Source organism: Urtica dioica, chromosome 3 (assembly GCF_054948205.1).
Source record: "Urtica dioica subsp. dioica isolate 48M chromosome 3, U.dioica_male_clone48M_v1_H2, whole genome shotgun sequence".
NCBI classification, from domain to species: domain Eukaryota; kingdom Viridiplantae; phylum Streptophyta; class Magnoliopsida; order Rosales; family Urticaceae; genus Urtica; species Urtica dioica.
Genome location: NC_142758.1, coordinates 47,941,114 through 47,956,501, shown reverse-complemented (window position 1 = coordinate 47,956,501; position 15,388 = coordinate 47,941,114). Strand labels below are relative to the sequence as shown.

The window sequence follows — 15,388 nt, the reverse complement described above, 5'->3', positions numbered from 1 at the left end:
GAGCGATCTATCGATTCTGGATTCAACTATCAGGTGAACAAGCATTTACTCCCTTTCAGGGGAACGGATTTCCACTTTTGTAAATCTCTTTCTCCTCCGATCATAGTCTAAAATCCCAAAACATAAGTATCTATCCATTGGTTCTAGGTATGAACGAATGAATAAATGACCCTGGGGATCATTTGACCTTGAAGTCCAAGACCATCAGTGATTTTGATAGCGTTGTCATAACGGCTCCTTAAATGATATGTCTAATCAAAGTCTGTCTAGGTCGTGTACAAACCTATTGCATAGAATGTTTCCACTAACGTATCCCTACACTTTGTGGACAACATATGTGATTTTTAAACTAGTTACCCAAACATAGATTAATCACCGATCATATTTTAGCGTTCTACCTTGATGGATGTTCACATCTCGTTTGCAATAGAGCAACAAGTTAATGCAAAAATGTACGGGTTTGATGAGAGTATTATATCTTTCGTGAAATAATTATCCTAATAATTTATAATATTGTCAACTAATTTTATATTTATTTAAAGAAATTTGGGTAATTTACCAGATTACTCTTCTGTGGGAAATATTCATAATACGGTTAACCACCATAACAAGAATTTTTTATTTTGTGAATAGTGTCGGAAGATTAAAAAAAATTATGGGTTTCTTTTGTTTCGTTTGCATAGTATTATTAGAAGAAACTAGTTATATATTTTTCTTTCTATAACCTGAATCATATGACATATGCAATGTTCATTTTTAAATAGCTCGATACTTTTCTCTTAGATAATTAATACATCACTCAAAAACATAAATATCATATATATTTTAATAATGAAGGATGAGACCTCAAGATAACAATGATTCAAGGTTATAATAGGACGAAAATATATTGAGTGCGAGCTTTTGACGAACGAAAAATAGACTATCATAAACTTAAAGAAACTTGATGATGCTTCTAAAATACCCTTAGATAACTAATTGATAAACCAAACTGCTCAAAAATCAATGACGTTGAAAATAAATGTTCAAGTGCCACCGCTAAATTAAACTAAAAACCAAAAAAAAAAAAATACTAATTCATCTTCGAGACACAAATACCACCATAATAACGTGGATAATACATTAAAATTAGAACATCCTAAATGCAAAAAATAAAAATAAAAAGTTAGACTAATTAAAACTACGGTGGACATAAATTAAGTTTGATATAGATATCTATATGAGTAAGCTTTTCATTCTATTAATATCTATTTGACTTTTATTCGTTCCAGCCAAATAATTGCTATAAAAATAAAATAATTATATTTGACAAAAATAGAATAGTCAAAATACTTGATAAATTATGAAATCGTGATATAGACTCGTGGCTAAGGGTTATACCCAACAAGAAGAGATTGACTATGAAGAAACCTTATCGCCAGTCACGATGCTTAAATCCATCCGCATACTTCTATCCATAGCTGCAGCTCTCGATTATGAGATCTGGAAAATGGATGTCAAGACAGCCTTCCTGAATGGCAATCTTGACGAGCGCATTTACATGGCTCAACCAGACGATTTCGTGGAAAAATGTCAAGAGACCAAGGTTTGTGAGTTACTTAAGTCCATTTATGGACTAAAGCAAGCATCTAGGTCATGGAATATTAGATTCGATGAAACTGTGAAGAGCTTCGGCTTTGAACAGTCAATAGATGAGCCTTGTGTTTACAAGTTAATACACGAAGGCAAAGTTATGTTTCAGGTACTATATGTCGATGATATATTACTCATAGGTAACGATGTGGGTAAATTATCTGAGGTTAAGGTCTGGCTAGCAGAGCAATTCGACATGAAGGATCTAGGAGAAGCCGCGTACATTCTGGGGATCCAAATCTTTCGAGATAGGAAAAACCGGACCATGTCGCTCTCTCAAGCATCTTATATTGATAAGGTGATGGATCCTTCTCGATGCAAGACTCCAAGAAGGGTAAAACACCCTTTAGGCATGGAGTTTCACTCTCTAAGGACCAGTCTCCCAAGACTGCACAAGAGATTGAAGACATGAGGAAAATTCCTTACGCCTCTACCGTAGGAAGCCTCATGTATGCTATGCTTTGCACTAGACCTGATATATGTTTCGCCGTTGGCGTAGTTAGCCGTTTCCAATCCAACCCTGGACCCGAGCACTGGATTGTTGTTAAGCATGTTCTCAAGTATCTTCGAAGAACTAGGAACTTGATGCTTACATACTCAGGTACTGACCTGACTATGACGGGATATACCGACTCCGATTTTCAAGCGGATAAGGATTCCAGGATATCCACTTCGGGATCTGTGTTCATCCTTAATGGTGGAGCTGTTGTGTGGAGGAGTATTAAGCAATCTTGCATTGCTGACTCCACAATGGAAGTAGAATATGTGACTGCTTGTGAAGCATCCAAAGAGGCTGTATGGCTTAGAAAATTCCTTAAGTATTTGGAAGTTTTTCCAAACGTCGATGAGCCCATGACCCTGTATTGTGATAATAGTGGGGCTGTCGCTAACTCAAAGGAACCTCGAAGCCAGAAGGGCTCTAAACATATTGAGAGGAAATACCATTTGATTCGAGAGATCGTGAAGCGCGGAGACGTGGAGGTGAAGTAGATCTCTGGCAGATTCATTCACCAAGGCCCTAGCAAACAAGGTCTTCGACCAACATCGAGAGGGATTAGGCATGAAGGACTACACATATCTTCTTTGAGTCAAGTGGGAGTTTGTTGTCAATGAGGCCCACAAGAAGAGTTGTAGTCTTTATTTTGTACATTTGATGTAATAAAGTCTCACGAAGACTCTTGCTTGTAATTGCTTATTCATTAATAAAATGTTGAAACGTTCATTCATTCTTCCTTGTCTGTTTGAAGCTTTATGATAAAACCTTAGTCTTTAGTCCATAAACAAACTTAACACTTACGAAGAGACAAATGTAGATTTGCATGAACAAACTCTTCGTAGTTTGCTTAAAACGATATATTCGCAATCTAAGGTTCAAAGGACTATTGACCTCAGTACGATTGTTAGAAGAATCTATGATGTCTGGTTATGGGGCATTGAGAGTTGGAGACTCTATAGTTCTTCTAGGCATCTTCCGAAGGTACTGAATTGACCAGTGCACTTCTAGAGACAAAATAAGATCAAACCATTTAACCTTTTATGTCTCGAAGTCACTACGTATGAATTGCATCATGCTTACCTTAATCCTGAAATGAGACATGTCATTTCACAACTTACGTATTCTCATTTGAGAAAGTCTGAGTTCGGACTCACTATGTGATTCTGAACAGGGCCTATTGGTGAAGTACTAAGTTGTGAGAGAAGTTCTCATAGATATGGAATTCATGTACAAGATTGCTGAAATGCAATGTATATCACCTCATGCTTTGTTCCTTGGAATGTGAATAAATGAACTGGCCAGTGTCCAAATTGAGTCTTGACTCTTTTGGATGAAACAATGTGACTTGTTAGCTCCTCGTCAATACATTGTTTCTGACTTATTCACAAGCGACAAATGAGTTGAGGAAATAACAGCTAGAAGGGTAAAATGGTAATTTCGTAAATCCCGATTAGCTGATGATATTCATGAAGAGTAAACATAGATAATTTTCAGTGGATCCGCTCATCATAATTTGGTTGAATTCTTGAGTAGAAAATAAATTCATATGAACCGAGAGATTTTCAGTGTCAACTCTTTAGTGGAGTCAGTTGACATTAAGCTAAACTTGGAAAAAGTTTGTGAACTTTTGAGTCCAAGTGTTTAGCTCAAGCTTTGTTCATTTGGATCCATGAGGTCACTATCACAAATCATATCGAGTAGGAATAGTTAAACTAGAAGCTAAGTCAAAACAAGAACGAGACAAGTTTTACGAAAATTGTCAAAGGGTAATTTTGTCTTTTTGGACATGGCATGAAATGAATGTCAATAAATTTTTTGACATGGTCATATGATGACTAATAACACTCGGCGATGATATGTTCATTGGGCCTTGTGAATTAATTTCATTTCATAGAATTTTACTTGAAAATTCTTAAGGGCTTTTCTTATGTTGTCATGAACAATTAAAGAAAAACCTAGAAAGCCTTTCTAGAAGGCTTTTTGGCCGTCCAACCCAATGAAATGGGAGATAAAATTCGTGCAGCCCTTAGTGTGAAAGAGAGTTTATTTTGTGCATTAATGTATGAAGATACTTGCCAAATGAAAAAAGAGGAAACAAATTTGCTTCTAGAAGCAATGAGGAATTCGGCCAACCAAGAGAGGAACTAAATGAGGAAACAAATCCAAGGCATTGTTGGACAAGGTTGGACGTGCAAAGCAAGGGAAAAAATAGGAAATAAGATTTACTCATGAATATGTGATATTCTATAGTAAAGAGGAAACTATCTTTTGAAAGTAATCCTCCTCCTATAAATACCCCACCTCATTCCTCTCATTTCATTCATTCCATATAAGTTAGAGATTGAGAGACTCTCTCTCTAGACCTTGTGGCCAATTTCTCCTCTCTCTCTCTCTAGTTATTTTTGTTTTTGTTTTGGCACCTAGGTCCTCATTTGACCTAGTGGTTTTAGCTCTTCGACTTTGAGACTTGTTCTCGAGTCGTCGTGTTTAAAAGTGCCCACTCACTAATTCTTTTTTTCTCGAGTGATTCATGTGATAGAAACTATCGTGGTTGCTCGTGTTGTCGAGGAAAGAAGAGAGACGTGCTACGAGGGAGACGAACGTTTTCAACCTTCCGAAGGCTCTTCAACGTTCAAGCTTCTAAAAAGGTTAGTAAATTATTTATGCTCATAATAGTTTTTATTACGTGTACTTGCTCTTTGTCTAGGTTAGTAAAATCGTTTTACTTGTCAAAAGAAAATTTTTAAAATTCCGCCGCTTACCGAAGCGTTAAACTTTTTCTTAAACCCTAGAGCAATTCCAACAAGAAGAGCAATGTGGCAGGATGAGAGGTAATGAAGGATGAAGTCGCCAACACGTGTCTCCAGAGATATTACATCTCGACCTAGTATAAATCCTCTATTTCAAAGAAGATTTGCATGTTCTTTTTCCCAATTATTGCATTCAATTCCCTTCTTCTCTGTCTCTCTCTCTCTATTGTATTATTGAGCTCGCTAGTCGCTGTTGATGTCAAGAATCGAACTTTCAACAATCACGGAGAAAACTATATATATATTAAAGTCTTTATTCGATTTATATTTAATGGGATCTCAAAAGACGTCGTAAATGGAACAAAATTAAACGTAAAAATAATGAAAAGAATAGAAAAGAAAAGTTGTATCGAATGAGCTTTTTATTTCGAGCGAGATCGCTAAGCGTAAAGGTACTTAGCGAACTCAGGATTACAACTTGAGCGTAATTTGCGGAATATGAAATACAAGGATGTGTGTGTAAGGAAAAAAATTGTCTATTCTTCTCTAAAGAAAAAAAATTATAGATTAGGCGAGATGCGGAATTCTCGGAGACGCGTGATGAAGATTTCGTCCGCCTCATGACACGTCGCCTAATTGTTTGAACGAACGCTGGTTGAAGTTGTCTCTGATATGGTATTTGTGATGAGACTTGCATGTTGACTACGACTTCGTCAGGAGATGGTTGACATGGATTCGTTTAGATCAGATAACATTATTTGGGCCAAGCCCAGATAACTTGTCGTGATGAAGTACGTGGAGAAAGATTTCTCGCAATTATTGGGCTTCGCGAGGCCCAATAAATAATTCAGTTGAAGGGTGGTTTTTAACCCCAGAGTCGTGTCCTTGACTAATTGAGTTCGGTTAGTGTATTCGAAATTGACTATTCAATAAAATCGTTTACATTTCTATTTAATTGTCATTATTACTATTATTAATTAATATTCGTTTCTTTTACGAAATCTTTTTGAGATCTACAAATAAATTAAATCGAATAAAACACCCAAAATATCTATATTGTTTCCTTCGTGATTGTTGAGACTCGAAAATTACATCAACATAAACCACATGGCGTGCATTGTGATTATGATTTGATAGAGAAAAATATGCAACGAGTCCCAAATCCGAAGATCTATATCGAAGAAAGAAAATTGAACGTCGACGATCATCCTGGCTATTGGAAGGAAATGAAAATTTCATTTCCAATAAGCTACCTTCCATTGCTTATTGGAAATGGTATTTCCATTTCCAATTTTGGTGCCTTCCATTACTTATTGGAAATGGAATTTCCGTTAAGCTTAATGGAAATCCATATTTCCATTAATTTCCAATAAGGAATTAAAAAAAAATAAAAAATCAAATTTAAATGGTAAATGAAAGGGACTAAACTGTTAAAATTTTAAAAGAATGTACTAATATGTAAATTGAATTTCATCTTTATTAATAACTTTTTAAAGATATAGTATATTAGAAATGTTTTTTTTTCTTCTCTAAAAGTGTTTTTTCTCCTAATGTATTAGAAATCTCACATCAAAAGTGAATAAAAACTAAAATATCAAAATAAATTATAAAATCTTACATTAGTCACTGTATAAATTAATGTTTTATTAATAACTTATTTGTTACAAACAAAATAAAAACATTACATATCAAATTTCATATCAAAATAAAAACATATTAAAGTAGTTTTTTTTTAAAACGTGGACATTACCACGGAGGTTTTATTCATAGGCCTCACTTATGGCAAAGGAAAAAACTAATTTACATATTTGTACCTTCTTTTAAATTTTTAACAGTTTAGTCCCTTTCATTTACCATTTAAATTTGATTATTTATTTATTTTTAATTACTTAATGGAAGTAAATGGAAATATGGAATTCCATTAAGCTTAACGGAAATTACACTTCCATTAAGCAATCTTCCGCCCCTGCCACTTTCGTCAGTCACGCGGAACACGGAATTCCGTGAGGCACAAGCATGACCTGGAATTCCATCCTTCCGTTAAGTTCCATCCCGTGAAGCCACCATGAATGAAAGGTGGAGTGAATAACTATCGTCGACTCGACGATAGTTATTCACTCCAAATTTGACGCACACCATTACAAATATTGTCAATAATAGTGCATTTTCAATTACAATTTTACCCTATTTAAATTTCATCCAAAAAAAAGCATAAAGATATTTTAGAGGGTGTTTAGACTTAGAGAGTTTAGAATAGTAGTATTAAGATGATTTACCATGTCTCAAAGTAGACAATTTTGATGAAATAATTGATATTTAGCCCATATAAAAAAATTTCCTTAACCGTTCCAAGCTCTCTATTTAATAATTTATAAAGTCACCTATCACTTACAAATTTGTTATTTGTAACAGAATGAAAAAAATTCAACAATCTAGAATAAAATCAATTATTAAAAAAAAAAAAAAAAAACCAATAACCGTAAAGAGAAGAAATTAAGATCCAGATATTTATGAAAACATTTTAAGAAGTGCAAATTGGTATTTTCCGTTACCTGAATCACCATGACATTTTTATTCCTCACTATTTTTTTCACTTCCGAGTTCCGAGTTCCGACACCAATTTAATATAGAAAGAAATAATAATAATTATTCAAAACTCTCCGTAGTCTCTTCATAGTCTCTCTCACACACTCTCTTTCACGGCTCAATCTCTTTCACAGAAATCCATAAGTTTTACGATAATGCCATTCATGCCTCGTAGTTAGATCTCTCTCTCTCTCTCTTTGTTTCAGTTTCTTCTTCTCGCCATGGATTTGAAGGCTCTTTCGCTATCGTCTGAACAGTTTCCATGGCAGAGAAGGAAACTCATCTCGGGACTCGGCTTGGCCTTCGTGGCTTCCGTGCTCGTCCTCTCTGTTTTCTCGTTCAGCCATTACCTAGACGGTTCTTCTTTTCCTTCTTCTTCATCGCTCGGTCTCTTGTTCCAGGGCTTTCGAAACCCTTCCAACGCCACGAACGTTGCTCCGACTAAGAACTTCGCCGAAGAAGCGAAGAACGGAAGTTCCGTCGCCGAGAAAACCAGTCCGATTGGCTCCGTAGAAGAAGAAGGAGGGCAGAACGGTAATTTCAGTGGTTCTGATAACGGTTTATCAGAGGAATGCGATATCTTCGATGGAAAGTGGATCAGAGATGAATCGAAGCCATTCTATCCCGGAGGATCTTGTCCGCACATCGACAAGGATTTCGATTGCCATCTGAATCAGAGACCCGACGATGATTACGTCAAATGGAAATGGCGGCCAAACGGTTGTGAAATTCCGAAGTAAGATTTCTAATCACACTGATTATCATTTCCATTTGAAGTAAATAGCTTATAGATTATGAATTTATAATTATAGAAATTCGTGGATAGATTAACAATTACGGAAGTAGTTAGCGATAGGATTATAATTATAGAAGTAATTTATTCTCTTTTTTTTTTTAAGTAGTTTAGTCACACTGATAATCATTTCCATTTCAAGTAATAAGGGGATAGATTATGAATTTATAATTATAGACATTCGTGGATAGATTTATAATTTAACAAATAATACAAGTAATTAGTGGATGGATTATAATTATAGAAGTAATCTGTTCTCTCTCTCTCTCTTTTTCTTTTTTTGTAAGTAGTTTAGTCACACTGATAATCATTTTCATTTGAAGTAAATTTTGGATAGTTTGATTATAATTATGAAAATTCGTGGGGTTTAAGTGATTGAGTATTGACTAGTTTTGCTGAATCAATCTCTTCAGTCTTAATGGGAGTGATTTTCTTGAGAAACTGAGGGGGAAAAAACTGGTTTTTGTGGGAGATTCGCTGAACAGAAATATGTGGGAGTCATTGGTGTGTGTTCTTCGTCAAAGCATCCAAAACAAGACCACAGTGTATGAGATCTCGGGAAAAAGAGAGTTCAAGAAGAAGGGATTTTATGCTTTCATTTTCGAGGCATGTCTATTGTCATTATCATATAAATATAATAAGAAAAATGATTATATTCTATACGAAAATATTTTTTGTTTTTTTGGTTTTTTAACAATCCTTGTAAAATCTTGTAGGACTACAATTGCACGGTGGATTTTGTCAGCTCTCCGTTCCTCGTTAGAGAATCGTCGAACGGTTCGAATGACACGCTGAGGATCGATCTGATGGATCGAACGACCTCGATGTACCACGATGCCGATATATTAGTCTTCAACACGGGGCATTGGTGGACTCACGAGAAAACTTCTAAAGGGTTTGTTTCACTCACGCATTGTTCTTCATCTAAACGGAAAGGATTTTGTTTATTTATGATGATTTTGAGTTTGTTGTGTTGTTTTTTTTTATGATGCAGAGAAGGTTATTACCAAGAAGGAAACTATGTTCATCCGAGACTTAAAGTTCTTGAAGCGTACAAGAGAGCCCTTAAAACTTGGGCGAAATGGGTCGATCAAAATATAGATGCAAACCGGACTCGGGTCTTCTTCAGAGGATTTTCTGTCACCCATTTTAGGTAAATTAATTTAGTGACTTATTTCTTTAATTTAATTGGACCATGAAGTTATAGAATAAGGTTTAAAAACCCCCCATTGCTCTCTTTCATGGGTTTTTTTTTTTTTTTTTTCATTATCGTAAGTAAATGAATCGAAAGAATAAACCGAAATAAAAAGTTGACGCATGGTCTGAATTTGATTCAGTACCGTTTCGGAGCCTAAAATAGTTAAGAACTCTACTTGAGTACGAGTGTTAAAAGGGGCGAGGCCGCGGGGGACAAAAATGTGTTATTTTTTTTAAATAGACATTTTTTATAATTTTTTTAAGTAAACTTTTGTTTAGCGCAGTAAGGTATATGGACTCAATTTTGTCTTTGTGACTTATTTAGGTCTAAATCTCAAGAATTAGTTGAGTGTTCACTGATAAATGACTTATAGTAAACTAATGTAGACTGGTATGTTTATTTTTTTTTTTTTTTTTTTTTTTTTTATGGGACTACTATGTTTATATTTAATTATGCACATAATTTTGCAGAGGAGGTCCATGGAATTCAGGTGGACAGTGTCACAAAGAAATAGAGCCGTTTTATAACAAGACTTACTTGCCTAAATACCCGAAGAAGATGAGAGTTTTGGAGGCAGTGATTCGAGAAATGAAGACTCCGATCGTGTATCTCAACATAAGCGCGCTCACGGGTTACAGGAAAGACGCCCACCCTTCGATCTACAGAATGAAATACGAAACGCCCGAAGAACAAATCGCTGCCGTTAGATCTCAAGATTGCAGCCATTGGTGTTTGCCTGGAGTTCCAGATACTTGGAACGAGCTCTTATACGCTTCTTTCTTCAAGATCAAGCGGGTTTAATTTCTTCGCGAAAAATGAACCCCGAAAAAGGACAGAAAAAAATTATACCTCACATACATAATTTGGTGTAAATGTAGCATTATTTTCTTCTTTGGGTCTTACCTTGTTTTGATATTTTTGTAGTTCTTACTTCATAATATTAATCTGTAAGATTAAAATTTTGGTTTTATGACGCTGATTTTCGTTTAGTTGGATTAAAATAATCACGGTTTTCATAGAATTATGCGACTTTCAGCCGAAATTTCAGAAGAAAGCCTATAAATATGTTAAAGAATCTCTGAATTTTGATGAAATTATGAATGATTCTCTTAGATCCAAATTAAATAAATACCTTTCAGCCGTTGATATCCACTGATTTCTCAATCCTTTCTAATAGTACTAATTTCGGATATCAATTCGTATGATTCCCTGCTGTAAATGTATTCTTAATGCCATAGTAAAACTACTTTATTTTTTCCTGAAAAATTACAACAAATAAAGTCTAGATTGGAATTGCAAAATAGGTAACGTTTTAGAAATTTTAATAAACAAGTAAATTATAGGTATACATACAATTTTTAATATATGTCCAATACCAAATATGACAACAATAGTATGTCTTCTTTTTTTTTTTTTCCAATTCAATCAATGGTATAAATTTTTACTTTTATGTCCTTGATTTTTAATATATATGTTGAAATTACTAAACGTGTATTTAGAAGATTGTTCAACTATATCGATTTGAAGAACTAGTTGAACAACTATCTGCTAGTGCAATAACAATTAAGCAAGCAAACAAAGAAGCAGAAAGCAATAAAAGACACACAGAATTGATAACCCTATTCGGTATAAACAAGCTACTCAGGGGTCATCCTGGCTATCGGACGGTATCGGCACAACCGTGTCCGACAGCGAACCTTTCCGAGGCAAAACGGCCGGAAAATTTCCGAGCCTTCAAGACGGTACTTCCGTGCTCACGGAACTCGGATTTCCGTCGACCGAGGTTGAGCTTATCGGAAGAGCGAGCTTCCAAACTCTGAACATGGTCGTTAATGGCGGAGGATATCTGGGCCGCTGGTTTTACATCCAACGGCTCTGATTAAAAAAAATAAAAAAAATAAAAAAAATAAAAAACACAAACCTCTATCGACAGCTTACTTCCGTCTGTACCTTGTCAAGTTCCGTCAGTTGTTCGGAAGGAACATTTCCGTCTGCCAGCTCACGGGAATCGGTACTCCCACGAGGCGCAATGGAGGCACGGAATTCCGTCCTTCCGTGTGCTTCCGTACCGAGAAGCCAGGATGACTCAGGGGGACTGATACGTCCGGCGGTGAAAAGCGATTCACTATTCAATAATCAAAGGTTAATGACTTAGATTTGCATACTCCCTCTCAGACGCCTAGCTTCTATGACTTCTCTAATGGATGGCAATCTAATAAGCTCCCCTTAGATCAGAGACTCTCTCTCTTTTTCACGCGACTCTTCCTCCCGAAGATCTTCTCAGCGTATCAACGCAAAACACGCACTCACAAACTCTGTACAAATAAAGCACATCAGCAACAAGTTCCTTGTATCAGTTCTCGATGAAGATCTCCTGGCAGAGAGACTGGTTCTAGGTTAAAGTCGGCGTAAATTGAGCAAATAGAATAATAGTTATTAACCTAATTCGACTCACAAGGAGTTTTATTAGGTTAACACTAAATCTATTGCAAATATGTTTTTTTGGAAATCAAATATCCGAGAATATCTTTCCATAATATTCAGAACTGAAAATATGATATTTTCAGTGATTTTCGCGCGAGAGAAAAATGACTTTAAGTGATCCGGGTCTTGAACATCTTCTTTTAGCTTATCAAAAACTTTAATAAAAAAAAATATTTTGCCAAACTAAATTATGCCACAGAAGAACCAGCATATGTGTTACAGAAATAGAAAATTAAGCGATACAAATTAAAATCTTCAATTTCATAGAAGTTTTTGAATTCACGTTTGGTTTTTTTTTCGTTTGTATTCATAATCTTTGATTTCTTGTATCTCTTTCTTCTTCAATGATTCTTTTTAATTTTTCTTGGTATATGCTATGAAGTTATTTATGTTTGTGTTCGAAACTGCCTTAATAAGGAATCACTAGTCATTTCCCAAAATATTGAGATAATTGATTAATTTGTAAATCTTTGTTTTAATGCCGCTTCTTTTTAGTGACTAAATTTGAGTTATTTATAAAATAAAAATAAAAATAAAAGAAAACAAATCAAAATGACAACTTTGTAGAAGCTTAATAACACGTGCAAAAAAATGTGCGTTTCTAATTGGATACTTAAATATACACTAGCATGATCATAAACCCGCATTAACAACAAAGTGACATCTCATTCAACAACCTTATAATTCCAGAAACTGGTACAAAGAAAGAAAGAAAAGAAAAAAGGAAAAAGAAAAAAAAACGCACATATTACCATTAATACGTTCATATAACTACATCAAATCCAAACCAAATAAGTACTCACAACACAACAAACAAAAGCACGAAGAAAATCAAGGAGGAGATATACATAATTATAAATATAATGATAATAATAATATAGCCAATAAAGACTCCTGTGCGACTGAGTCCATGCCGTTCTGTGACTTGCCGGTTTGCCAAAAGCCCTTTATATATGAAAGCCAAAATTGTCACATATATATTATATGACTAATTTAAACGGCTTTTAAAGACAAAAGCTCAAGACAAACTGTTTGTTTTGAAACCTGTAAATATAGGATATCAGAGGGATCACATAAACCTCGCTCCAATCTCCAATATGGGTCTTACTTACATATATATAACACCCAATAAATGATTAATAAAAATCTTCCCAGAAATCTGATTCCATACCTTGCCAGATTCAGATTCAAGAATCTGATGCTTTTTAAGTATGTTTTCTTTTTAATTTGGTGTATGTTTTGAGTATATACCAATTGGCTCTCAAGACAGCTAAGTTGATGCAGAAAAATCAGACTTTGTGTTAGTCCTCTTTATAGATGATGATGTATAGTGCAACTATAAGTGATTTATCTTTAGGCTTAGCAAAGAAAATATAAAATAAAGTTCGGTTTTTTTTTTTTTTTCAACTTTACCTATTTAAAAATTAATGAATAAATCTATAGATAAATACATGAAATTGAAAATTGTCCACTACATTTCCTTTCATTTTTTACCACCAAAAGTTGTCCAAAAAGTTTCAAAAAGCTTGAGCTTATATATCTCACACTATATGACAATCTTGCCCCTGTTCTTTGTCTTTTTTTTTTTTTAGCCTTGTAGTCGTGAGATAATTAACTGGTTAAATTTGACCATTTCTCATTAATAAAGTAAATACGGTTAAAATTACGTATGAATAATGTCTTGATCTGGTTCAGTTCAGGATAGAGTTCTTTCTTAATATATGAGTCAAATATAGAGTTAGAAGAGTATTACGTGTTCGCTTCTAAATCTTATTTTTCATAGTGTTTTTTAGTGTTGGTAAGATTATTGTCAATGAAGTTTGTAGTTTTTCCACTTTGCACTTTCTTAGAATCAGTATGTGAGTGAGTTCATTTTCTGATGAATTTTGTTGTCATCTTTTTCCCGTAGAAGTTTTTTTTTTTTTTTTTTTTTTTTTTTTTTTTTTGAAAATGACGATGCCTAAAGAATTCTCGAGTAGCAATTTAATTATTTGGTAACACTTTAGCTTAATTAGTCGGTTTATGTAGTGATTGTAGCAATTTAAAATTCGATTTTCTTTTCATTTTTTCTTGTGAATAATTGAAACTTCAACTTAGCAAAGAAAAAATAATTAGTTTATATGAAAAAAAAAAATAACACGCATGTGTGAGTTTGACAATAAAGGTTAATAAACACAGAGGCTAAGTACATGAGATATATATTGTTTTCTAAAAGTTTGAAGTCACAAAAGGATAATAATGTCAATGATAGAGAAATAAATCTGTTTTTCCTATTCAATTATGACTTTTGATTATTGGAACTTTGCAACTTTTTCATGTTAGCATCAGTGGATCCACTAAGTCATGCTCATCTACTCCTTTATCCAACTCAAACCCCTTTAATTGTCCACTAATCTCTCACTATTTTATTACTTTTTTTTTTTTTTTTTGTAATTATGCGCATCTAAGCCAACTTTAGCTTATGAACGAAACAAATCTCTTGGAGTCAATACTAGATTATGACTCCAACCGATGTCGTAATTGTAGTCAACATAATTGGTTGACCTTGTAGTCAACATAGTTTTTTTTTCCCCACTCTATTTATGTTTATTTTTCTAGGGAGTTTGCACTATAATTGATTTTTGAAGAATGATTATCTAATCTTTAATACGATCTGAAGATTAAGCTTCCGTAACAAATCTAACAACTTACTTTATATTTTTTTTTTATTACGAAGTGATAGTATGATTTGTATTTATTAATATGGATAAAATTAAAAGGGTCAAAAGATGGCTAATGATATAATTTATTAATTAAGTTGTATGTTTTTCTATAATTTGATGACTTATTGTAAGCGAATTAAGTTCTTTAACACAAGTGATTTCCTTCTCAGAAGAGCACCAAAGTCTAAACACTTAAATAATCCACTCCAACTTTTTCCTTTGTATTTAATTACTTTTCTCCGAAACAAAACAAAAACCACCTATCATTTCAGGTACATGGTTCTTCTAAGAGAATCCAACCTTTTTTTTCCTTTTTTTTTTCCTTAATCTTCTCATTTACACACAAGCCTTAATTTCCTTTGATCCTAGTGTGGAGAATCGGAGACTCACGGATGGCTTCTGATGATCTCTATGGCCAGTACAGCTATATTTATGTGTTTTTGTTTTTAGTTTTATTTTTTATATTAACATAAATAACACCTATATATTAAAGTACTAAACAAATTAGGTATATAAGTTAGGTACGATCTGGAGACTTTAAGAGGATTGATTTATTTCAGTTCATGAATTGACTGAAGTACTATTTATCATCCCGAGACAACATTTAACTTTGAGAATGCACGATTAATTATGAGATTTGTTAGCATATAGCCAGTTTATAAATGGGAGTTTAAAATACTAGCCAGACTATTATTTTATTTAGAGGAATAGCCAACGTTACTTAGAATTCCCCAAAATATCCCTACC

At 34.0% G+C, this 15,388-nt stretch overlaps 1 protein-coding gene across 1 annotated transcript; it reads left to right on the top strand.

Annotated features, from left to right (window-relative positions):
* Positions 1-7,533: 7,533 nt before the first annotated feature.
* Positions 7,534-10,423, top strand: TBL2 (trichome birefringence-like protein (DUF828)). Its single transcript, XM_089610162.1, has 5 exons — positions 7,534-8,200; positions 8,671-8,863; positions 8,974-9,152; positions 9,252-9,410; positions 9,926-10,423. Exons 1-5 carry the CDS (start codon positions 7,686-7,688, stop codon positions 10,254-10,256), a joined length of 1,377 nt encoding a protein of 458 aa, XP_089466288.1. The 5' UTR covers positions 7,534-7,685; the 3' UTR covers positions 10,257-10,423.
* Positions 10,424-15,388: the final 4,965 nt, after the last annotated feature.

Bases quoted from the DNA above. Each gene is read 5' to 3' on its own strand.
- TBL2 (XM_089610162.1), top strand. From the start codon at position 7,686: ATGGATTTGAAGGCTCTTTCGCTATCGTCTGAACAGTTTCCATGGCAG. The intron at 8,201-8,670 runs GTAAGATTTCTA...CAATCTCTTCAG, and splicing joins AACGGTTGTGAAATTCCGAA to TCTTAATGGGAGTGATTTTC. The intron at 9,153-9,251 runs GTTTGTTTCACT...TTTATGATGCAG, and splicing joins CACGAGAAAACTTCTAAAGG to AGAAGGTTATTACCAAGAAG.